This window comes from Amaranthus tricolor, chromosome 9 (genome assembly GCF_026212465.1).
Source record: "Amaranthus tricolor cultivar Red isolate AtriRed21 chromosome 9, ASM2621246v1, whole genome shotgun sequence".
Classification (NCBI taxonomy): Eukaryota; Viridiplantae; Streptophyta; class Magnoliopsida; order Caryophyllales; family Amaranthaceae; genus Amaranthus; species Amaranthus tricolor.
The window spans coordinates 28,024,029-28,035,625 of record NC_080055.1 but is presented as its reverse complement, the minus strand read 5'-3'; the positions used below and the strand labels follow the sequence as shown (position 1 = coordinate 28,035,625).

General features: G+C 26.8%; 1 protein-coding gene across 1 annotated transcript; it reads right to left on the bottom strand.

Annotated features, from left to right (window-relative positions):
* Positions 1 to 1,268: 1,268 nt before the first annotated feature.
* On the bottom strand, positions 1,269 to 6,452 carry LOC130823990 (probable WRKY transcription factor 31). Its single transcript, XM_057688853.1, has 6 exons — positions 5,923 to 6,452; positions 4,947 to 5,045; positions 4,588 to 4,728; positions 3,439 to 3,828; positions 3,238 to 3,351; positions 1,269 to 2,577 (listed from the first exon to the last, which is right to left on the bottom strand). The coding sequence occupies exons 1-6, from the start codon at positions 6,241 to 6,243 to the stop codon at positions 1,879 to 1,881; spliced, it is 1,764 nt and encodes a 587-aa protein (XP_057544836.1). The 5' UTR covers positions 6,244 to 6,452; the 3' UTR covers positions 1,269 to 1,878.
* Positions 6,453 to 11,597: the final 5,145 nt, after the last annotated feature.

Here is an 11,597-nt window from a genome sequence, read left to right as displayed (position 1 = left end):
AACGTTGGAGGAACAAATTAAAAGTGAGATGCATGAACTTCACCCCTCTAAGGACCTGACCAGGGATAAGGACAGTTGGCGGCGGCTTATCTACGTCTTAGATTACTAAACATGTTTCTTTTTCCAATCGTTTGTTATTGGTCATTGCCTTTAATTATCGCACTTTACCTCATCTTTACCTTTATCTTTATATTTAGTTATTTGTACGTATTATATTTATTCTATTTGTAAGTTGTAGGTTTTTCTCTCTTTGAAGATCTTTTTCGAGCCGAGGGACTCTTTTACCGAATTTAACTCTATGGATATGAGTTGTCATCTTTCTTTCCTCATAAGACCTTGACCATAATTTTCTATGAGGATACACTAAATATGATAATAATGATAATAAATAAAATAAAACGAAAAATAGCCAAAATATATTAGAGAGAGAAAGTGAATTTTACAAGTACTTAAATTATTTATTCGAAATATCTCGGTGCGAGGAATACATGGGAACGTGAACTTCCGGATATTCATGCCACACGTATGCGATGTTTGGGCCGTTTATGCTAACTAACTTATTTAAAATTAATAATATAGATAATCATGTATTTGAATATCCTATTATTGTTTATATAGAGTTTTGTAGGAAAGAGAATAATATTATTTTATAAATTTATGAAGTAATGTTTATTTTGTATTATTGCTATCAATTGATTTTTAGGATTTAAATTTCTTGTGCTTATAAGTGAGTTATAACTTGTATTTCCTCCGTTTCATATACTTGCAATATTAGAAAAAATAACACTATTCATTCATCACTCTTAATTCATGATTGGTTTTTAATTTATAAGTTAAAATATAGTCAAGTGAGATCTAATTTGATTTGTCTCATTGCAAAGATTATTAATATTAAATTTTTATAATTTCTTATTATACATAATTAAAGATATTAATTTTTATAATTCGTCTCATTGTGAAAAAGCAAATGTTGCAAATAAATTGAAATGGAGGAAGTAATTTCTTATCCTCTTTGTTTGGTTGTCTGGGTCTATTTTTAGAAATTGAAATTATAACATATTAGCATATAAGTGATATTTTTTTCATTTGTATGATAGATGTTTGATTTTTGACATCTACAAAAATAATTAATTTTCCTTTACATATAAGTATTTTCTAGCCTTACAGACTGAATTAAATAATACATATAATTAATACTTCTCTAAATTGTACAATACTTGAACAAAGTTTTATTCAATTAATAATTTTTGTATGCTAAAAAATACATAAAAACATCATAAATAGTCATTGATCAAATTTAAATTAACACAATAATGTAAGAAAATACATTTATAAATTACAAAGATGTTGAACTATATATCTTTCATGCCATATTTACGGAAATACACATTAAATTATTCATAAACCAAAAAATGATACGATCAAAGAATGAACTGTCCTCTACAAGTCTTTTCTAAGACCCACTGTGTATAAAAAAGAAAAAAGAGTATGAACATGTGTTTCATCCTTTCACATCCCTTTCTATTAACTACTAAGAAATTATTAATATTACTAAACAAAAATTGCAAAAAAAAAAAAGAAAAGAAAAAAAGGTTTACCTCAACACAAGCTAATAATAGATTATAATTATTGGATCCAATTATTTGATTCTCATTTCGATAATAGATAGACTTTCGATTGGATCCATTATATCATGAAACGAATATATAAGAGAATTTGGCAAATGACTTATAGTCGATTGATGATTGAAGCAACTGATTTGACAAGCTGATTTTCAACATGCTATTATCAAATAGTTTGATCACTCAACCATCTACTTGTATCGGAATAAGTTAAAATTCTCCGTTAAACTGTTTTACCAAACACCCCATTGTCGATTTATTGTTGTTGCATGCTATTATTTGAAGCATCCTTATTAGCATTGTTCCCAATAGTTGTAGCACCACTAGGGGAGTTCCCACCGGCATTATTGGAAGTATGATTATGTTCAGACGGGGGGCGAGCCGTACCGCCAATGATCGATGAGAGAGCAGCCACAAGGGCGGCTGTAAAATTCGGATCTGAGGTGAGGGCAGCCGTGGCAGCACTTAGAGTCTCATTAAACGCTGCGTTTTGGTTAGAAAGTTGCAAGTGCGCAGCGTTTATACTTTGTGGAGTTGAAGTTTGTAACCCTGAAAATTTGGATTGATTGTTGCTAGAATTAAGCAATGCTTGCCCAAATATTTGGGGTAATGAGCCCAATAAGTTGGGTCCCACTTGGGCATTGGGTGGTGGAAAGGGTATTGATGGTCTTTGTTGGAGGGGGTTTGGTGAGTGGGTTAAATCTAAGGTAACGGTTGGAAAAGGGGCTGAGGCTGAAATTGTTGCAACACTTGATGAACAAGGGAGTATGGTCCTAGCAGCTAAGAAATTTGGGTTCATTAGACCATCACCACTTGGCATTGAGCCTGATAGAAGCATGGTGGCCGCAGATGAGGTGGTTTCGGCCATTGCCACCGCAGCCGGTGGTAATGGATGGTTGTGAGTACCTTCATAAGTTGTAATCAATATTGTCCTATCCTCGGCACATCTTTGAACCTACATACATTTTTGAAGTTAAACATTAATTATGATCGGTTTATATGATATGTTTTAGGGCAAAGAAGAAATTATAGCTAACTTTAAGCATTTGGTTGATAAGTTGATTACTTGGTATGATATCAGTAGCTAACATAAGATGTCACGAGTTTCAATCTGATTACATAACATCGTCTTATGAGTATGTTTGAAAAAATGATTGTTGCCTAGAGATGATGGTTGATTGATCCATTGGAAGTATTATTTGTTTGCTAGTGTTTAAGCCAATTGTTTAAGACATGACGTTTCGTAAAAAATAATTGTTGGTTGTTGATTGTTTATAAGAGGGTTAAAAGTCAAAAACCAACGAAAACAGTAACTCATGGTAGTTTTTTTGGTTTAGTCTAAAAGACCAATTTTTCGGCTGGAAAACACTATTTTTGGCTACTTGATCAGCTAAAAAGCTAAAAGTAAACCAAAAAATTATTTATAAATACATCTTTAAGTTTTATTTGAATTGATTTCTTGACATATTAATCCCCTTAATTTTGAATCATTTTAATAAGCTTTTGTGGTATTTGTAAATTTAGGTATAAGCAAATTGTAAAGAAATGATTATGTTTATGCTCTAGAAATAAAATTTATAATGATAGGAATTAATGCAAAATAAAATGTACATACTTGTTTGCGAACGGGACAAGCAATCGCCATAGTGCACCGATAATAAGCTCTAGGGCAAGGATTACCCTTTGCCATCTTTTGTCCATATTTTCGCCATTGACATCCATCACTTATCTACATTTTCACAATAAAAAATAAATTTCACAAATATATTAAACTTATACGTAATTTAAAAAAGCACATATATATGCTAAGACTAACCATCGGTGCTTCGGACCGAGCTCGAACCGAGACACGAGCTTTCCTCATAGTAGCTTCATTAGCAGAATGATCGATCGGAGGACTAGTAGGTTTAGGTACATTGTTCATCAATTGAGGCACCTTATTTTGCCACCTTTTTGCCTCCGATTCTTCAAGACTTTGTTCCCTAATTCTCTTTCCATGATCATAATTTGGTAGGACTACGTCCTTATTGTTGGTCCTTATTGAGGCTACCTCTGTCGTATTTAGTGGTGAGCTCGAGCGCTCAATTGTCCTTTCATCATCGGACACTGTTTTAGATGTTAGCTCATCGGCCTCATTATTCTCTTTAGGAGCCAAGTTTAAGAATTGGCCTTGCATGATTTGCATCTCATCTACCTTACCTTGTGCCTATATATTTCATTAATTACAAATTAAAACATAATTGATAATCTAATGAATTTATACCAAAAAATATAAGTCATGATAAACATTTAAAATCAAACTAAGTTAATGAAATGTATGTATGAGTTTGAAAAATGTTGCACCAAAATACTTCCATTGCAATGTCCTTATAATAACCCTTTTTTTTTTATTATTTACAAAAAATATATTGACCTTTTCCAATGGATTAACAAAATCAATAAATTTCAAATTTTAGACTATGATAGACTATAACTTGACCCTCCGAATTAAACATGCAATCCATTTTATTTTTAAATCTTCTCTATACAAAATTATAATACATGATATACGAACGTAATAAGTATTAAGTTCAATATAGTAGTCGAAATAGTAGAAATGAAATCTTAAGTAGATTAATTTAAATTAATCCAAGTTACAAATTAAATATTTTGTAATAAATTCTTTAAACTAACAATTTAGCATATGTTCTTAGTGTCTTAACTTTCTAATTTTACCTTATATATTAGTAAAAGTCAATTAAAAATCTCTTAATTATTACAAACGATTAATTTAAATATATCCGACCCACAAAACTCTATCTATTCGGGACAAGGATGATAAGTGAGAATACGTTCATAATAACATTATGAGAATCAAATTTTATTTCACATGAATAGAATAAGTAATGCTTTCTCTTGATAAAATTATAGATTTAAATATAATAAAAAAATTAATGCTTAAAATTTTTATATAAAATATATGTACCTTATTTTTTGCAATTTCGAACCTTGCCTGTTTCATTTGATTCTCTAGGTGCATGTAATTAGTGTGTACTTGATGTAGCAAAATCTTTAACCGTTCATTTTCGGTATTCATACGTTGTAGCTCACTTTGAAGAACTGTTAGCTGATTTAATCATATATACAAGTTAATACAATTATTCATAAATATTATGAAAATAATATATATATATATATATATATATATATATATATATATATATATATATATATATATATATATATATATATATATATATATATATATATATATAAAGTCCTAGGTATCTCGATAATATTTTTTAATTTAACTATAAAATAAATTTCTTATTATTAATTAATTACCTCATTCTTATTTTTTTTGTCTTCAATATCAGAAGAAGCACAATCATCTATTGTAGATTGATCGCTCCCGGTATTATTAGTGTGGAGGTGTAAACCCGTCTGTAAATTGAAAATTAAATAGACAAAAATAAATTAGTAATGTAATCGTTTTTATTTTTAAAAAACAAAAAAATAATAAAATTACTCTTTTTACTTTTTTATCTACTAGTATAAATCGATAAGCATTTATTTTGTATTCCATTTTTCTTTTCTAAATTGTTAAAAGCAGGCCACATATATACCTTTTTTTTATTTTTTGTTCTATTATACATGCTACTGATAGTGATATTTTCTCATTTAATATGCTATTAATATATGTTACTAAAGAATGACTAATTACAAGGTAGGCTCCACGAAAAAAGAGATAAAGTGAAAATTAAAATCATATATTTTTCTTGGAAAATGGTTTTTCTATCTTATAGTCAATTTTCCATTTTAACAATAGAAATAAACAACTACTACCTCCGTCCACACAATAATTGACAAAAATATTAAGAAATGGTAATACTAAATTGTGCGGATAATATAAAAAACGAGAGAAAACACAAATTAAAGAAAATAATGAGAAGACTACTTACTATAAAAATGTTATAAATTTTAAGCCCGTTTCTCAATGATTTAGATGAGATCTAATAATATATTTCCATAAATTTTTGCTCAATTCTATTTTTCATAATTCAAAAAAATTAAAATATGATTAATAAATAATAATTTAGATAATATACATGAGATGTAAATAATAAATAAGGAAATTTAACTAAACCCCTCGAAAAAAAAAGAAAAAAAAAACCAAGTTTCAGTAAAACCACCTCAAATAAGGTGTTTATATATATGAATTAGATGAATTATTTCACTCATATATATACAATATATCTCTCGGTGAGACCTTTTGACTCAGTAATTTGTGTAAAAAATAAAGAGAGAGAATTAAACATACATTTATAATATCACGGCGATTTTGATGATCAGATGGAGCAGTTTCCTCTTTGATGATCTCCTTACGTTCTGGAAAAAAATTAAGAACATCTACAACATTTTTGCCATTATGATCATCATGATTATGATCATGATTTTCCATCTGATTTCCAGATCGACGTTTGATATTAATCGGAAATTCAAGACTTTTAAACATCTCGTTTTTGTTTATATTATGATGAATAGACGAAGAATTAAAGATATTATTGGGTGTGATAAGCTTATTATGATCCGATGATGATGATGATGATTCAAGGGCAAGTCCCCATCCTCCACCGTCCATCAATACTTTCTTGATTGGTTGTGATTGTATGTATGATGATGAGTTTGGATAAAGAATAAGTGGGATAAATGATTTTAGAGGAAAAGAGAAAGAAGAAGAAAAATATGACAAAATGTGAAGTCTTTAAATGAATGAATCAAGTTTCTTATTAAAGGGTTTGGAATGAAGACTAAGATCTTTCTTTTTGACTCTAATACTTTCTTTTCTCTTTTATTTTTAGTTTTTTTTAGACTATTTCTTAAATTGACTAGTTTTTTGTTACACTTATTTAGCATTTATGTTATTTTAATCTGATCAGTTTCACTTATATTTTACTATTTTTTACTCCTTTTGATTTACTATTATTGTCATTATATTTGGTTTTTGAAATTTATTTATTAGTCACTCTTAATGTATTTTGTTTTCAATCAATCTATTAGTTAAAACATACTCAACTGAAATCTTGTTTAATTCGTTAAGTTTTAATATAAGTTTTATTGATATCAATTTTTTTTATAATTTTACTGAAGCACAATTAGAAACATTTATTGAAATATTGTATTGGCAAATGTGCCAAAACAAAATGAGACAATAATAGTGAACAAGAGGAAATATTTTTTTCGTTTCAAAATAGTTATGTATAATAAAAAATTATAAAGATTTGATATTAATAATATTTGCATTGAAACGAATTATATAAAATTCCATTTGACTATTTTTTAACTCAAAGATTAAAAAATTAATCACAAATTAAAAGTGATAAATAAATAGTGCAATATCATTTTTTGATGTCATTTAAACATTATAACTTTACTTTAATTTCATCCATACAATTGAATATCACTTTTCACTTATTATCTACATTTTTCCTTAATTAAACTTATTCACTTAGTCACTAATTATTAGAAGCTAATTCAAAGAGACTGAGTAGTATACAGAAATGTGGATGTGGTATATCGTCTCTAATACCACTAAAATTGCATCAGAGAGAAAATAGTGAATATTAATGGTAATACTTCCTCCGATTCATAGTATTTTTACACTTTTCTTTTTAAATCTATCTCATATATATTGTAGTACTTACTATATTAGGCCTAAAGGAATCAAGGTCGGCCCTGAGATTTTAATAGCCAGGAGCGAAACTTAAATTATTATGACCCTCGGGATATATCTTTTTAGTTTTATTTTACTTGCAATGAGAAATAACTAAAAAAACCAAGAAAATATAAAACATATATTAAAAATTATATATCTATGATATCGGATATATGCACTAATAAAAATAAAATTAACGCAAATAAAATTAGTCAAATAAACACATCGACATAAGAAAAACAATGTAAAAACTAAAAAGAAACAAATTGAAAATATAAAAAAACATTATACATTTATGAGATTTATAATTGTAAAAAAAGAACACTAAAAAAAATTTAAAATTATTTATTAGGAAAACACAAACGCTTGTGAGAGACCATCTTTAATAGGGCTGGACAAAAAAGTAAAATATAGAGTAAGTTTCTTGGTAGCCATTAAGAATATTATAGTTAGGTATTTCGAATATTGTAAGTGCTTAAGTATTTACTTGGTGAAATTTAAATATATTGTAAATAGGCATTAAAGATATTGTAAGTAGGCATTAAGAATATGGTAGTTAGGCTAATAGGCTAAGTTTCTCGGTAGGCATTAAGAATATTGTAAATAGGCATTTTAAGTACATTTTCGGTGGGCATTAAATATATTGTAAGTAGGTATTAAGGATAATGTTAGTAGGCATTAAGGATACAATAAGTAGACATTAAGATTTAATAGACTGGGCCTAGGAGGTCTCTCAAAAAGACAATTAATAATTTGTGTATGTCCAATTGTGCACACTATATTACAATTATTGCAATTATACATGTTTAAAATCAATAAACATTGTATTTAAGACAAGAATTATGACATAGCTTGATGGTTTACATTCTTATCTACCACACAATAGGTTTAGGTTCAAATTTTCTTAAACGCTCATAAATTTTTTAGTGGGTCCTGGGCGTAGGCCCCACTTGCCCTTGCCGAGGGCCGGCCCTAAAAGGAACTTCTAAATTTTGCAATTTGTCCTACTTTTATTCCTATTTTAATAAAAATTCTTACACTTTATCATTATCTAATAACAACAATGGTATTTTGCACCAAAAAATATGTGTGAAAGAATTAAAGAAAGTGCTAATTAGCACATCATCCAAAATAAAAAATTTAAAAGTACAAAAAATTGGACTAAACTTTAAAAGTTACCAAAGCTAAAAAAATGAAATTCAAAATTAGTGTCATGTTAAATAAAATAATTAAATTATTGCATAATTTAAAACTTAAAGTATAATTTATTACTTGAAATTGATTTATAACTTCATAAACAAACAATTCGAAATGTTTATTAGCAAGATCATTTTATATTATCAGTTACAAATTATTATTATTTTGACCTTATTTGTTAACTGTAATTTCGACTTTTTAGCTAATTAAATATTCACTCAGCTTATTAAAAGACTGACTTTTAAGCATAATTAAAAAGACTTTCAAATAGTTTTATTGCCTTAATTCGGCTCATTGGCCAAGCTTTCTTTTAAATTTTTTTTACTAATTTTCATTGAATATTAAATGCTGATTTATACAGTTATATAGACGAACCCAAAATTTTAACTTACTATTTTAATTTTTTTTTACAAATATTTTCTTTGGTAAGGTAACTATACATTATGATTTTGGAGGAACCATGGTTATTAAAATCACGATTCTTATATATAATTTTACAATTTCATGATCCAAAAATAAATTAGCGATTCGACTCGTAGGTAGAATTGTAAGTTGGTAGAATCTTACGATTTTAATTAAAATAAAATTTGTAGAAGTAGAATCATAACACGATTTTACGATTCTACGATTTAGCGATTCGATTGTACAAATTTATTCTTATTTTTTGAAAATTTTCTTATGTGCCAATTTTTCTTACAACTTAACGATTCATCATCATGATTTTAAAAAACCGAATTCTTTATCGGCATGAAGATATAAACTAATTATTAAATATTTTTCTAAATCATTTTTAAAAAATGAATTGAATGAAACTTTAATCAATAAACTTAAAATTTTAAGAAGAATATATTTTGACTAGATAGAAAATTTAAGTTTATTGTAGAATCTTATGATTCTACGATTCGATTCTACTGATTCGATTCTAGTGATTCGATTGTATAGGCCTGAACGAATAATTAAACTTTATGAATATAAAAATCTTTAAGACAAGAGAAGACAAGAAATTAATCTTTCTACATATAATTAAATTTAACAATGAATAATTCTTTCCTTTCATGATTTTCTTATAATAATTCTACCTATTAATTAATCATAAATAATCTTATTTTTTGAAGGTATTTTCCCAGAGTAAACCCAGTGACATGATGACTCACTATAGCAAGTTTATTTTTAAAAAATAAATAAATTGAAATAAAATGTCGAAAAAAATATTAAAATAATATTGAAAAATTTGATTTGTTTTTATTATTAGAACTTTTTTATTAAAATTTTAAAATTTTTTTTCTAATTTTTCATTAATTTTCAATCTACTTTTTTGGTGAATTAAATACTATAGTAGGTTATCGAATCATTGAAGTTTACTATTCCAAAAGTTAAAATTATTTATAATTAATTAATAGATAAAATTATTAAAAAAATCGTGAAAATATTAAATTCTTCTAAATAATTTTTCCTAAATTAAAATAGCATATATTAGTACTACTAGTATTTAAGTGTGAGAAATGTTGTTTTTTTATGTAAAAAAAAAAAGTCAAATAAATACAAAAAATACGTAAGCCTATGCGTAAGAGTGAGAAATTGAAAGGAAAAAAAAAAAAGAAGGTGAGGAGTGAGTTACGTCTGAAGTTGGTCAAAAAAGAAGTTGACTCATTCTATCTTCAAAGAAATACCACCGTCCCGTTGGATGCGGCGCCTTACACGTGACGCTATTCAACTCTCTTCTTCACTTCGCCCTTTTTTCTGACCTTCCTACTTCTGCTTCTATCTTGTATTTCTATATTGATTATTTTATTTCCTAAGAGATCGTCTCTTAATAAAATTGTTTTCTAATAAGTCTATTTATTAATAAAATCGTCTCAAAATAAGTAATATATATTCTCAAAATTTATATTAATCAAATTTTTTAATTTATATATAATACTTATTTTATATCTAGACCATCTCATATAATAATTTGTGATCATTTTTTACGGGACTTAGTTGATATTGTTGGAAATACTTCACATGTAAGACAAGATTACACATCGATAAACTAGTGGGTTGTTGACTTGCATATATATTGAGTGAGCTAATCTTCCTACTACCATATGATTTTGGGAAGCAATGAATCTCACCAAGTGTATGTGCAAGTCAACGCTCATCCCTGTGGGTTTGTGGGCCCGAATCCAATAATGTCTTGTGTCCACACGAATAGGCCACGATCAAATCAAATACAAGTATTAATTTCAGTATTGTATTCTAATACCAACTACAGAAATACACCTACCCCTTTTGATGTCTAGTATAAATGATAGTCTAATATTAATTCCAATTATAAGTAAATAATTACAGTTTTACTAGATAGGAGTAAATTTATAACAATATAGTTGTAGATTTTTTTTTTTAGATAAGATTGGAGAATGTTTTATTGGTAAAAGAAAATACGGAAATTAATTTATATATCGTGTGGTTGGTGATTGATGACAATTGAGATATTACACAAATAGATGAGAAAACATTAATCCCATAAAAATTTTAAAATTTAATTGAGGAATGTAAAACATTTTTGAATGTAGATATAATGAATGAATATTTTTTTGGAGCAAATAAGAATGGATTAATAGCGTTTTTTAAACAAAAGAGAAATTTATGAAAATTAACTTAGTCAACTTTTATTTCCTAAGTAGATATAATTTAGGGTGAACAAACATTTTCAGACTAATTATTTTTTTGATGTGATCAATTTATAAAAAAACAACTCATGAAGTATAAACTTGAAAATAAAATTTCAACCACTATTTGCACCAATTGATATGTGTTTTAGTGATAAATTTTCATAATATCATAACTTTTAATTAAAATCATATTTAATTTATGAAATACTTTCAACACATGATTTGATCACTTATCACCAACAAAAGTTCAATCTAGCAAATATTATATGGGACCTTTTTATTATGAAACATGTCCATATAAAAAGTTTAAATTTAAAATTATGTATTTGAATATTCAAAATAATTATTTTTATTAATTTAATTGAACTATTTAGCTTAATATTAAACTGTTTAATTTATAATAACACCGTATTAAATTATAATTTAAAA

What these genes read in the sequence shown, in the direction of transcription:
- LOC130823990 (XM_057688853.1), bottom strand. Translation starts at nt 6,243, where the DNA reads ATGGACGGTGGAGGATGGGGACTTGCCCTTGAATCATCATCATCATCA. An exon ending in ATCGCCGTGATATTATAAAT is followed by an intron (nt 5,046 to 5,922) that starts GTATGTTTAATT and finishes TTCAATTTACAG; the next exon opens with ACGGGTTTACACCTCCACAC. An exon ending in TCGAAATTGCAAAAAATAAG is followed by an intron (nt 3,829 to 4,587) that starts GTACATATATTT and finishes TGAAATATATAG; the next exon opens with GCACAAGGTAAGGTAGATGA.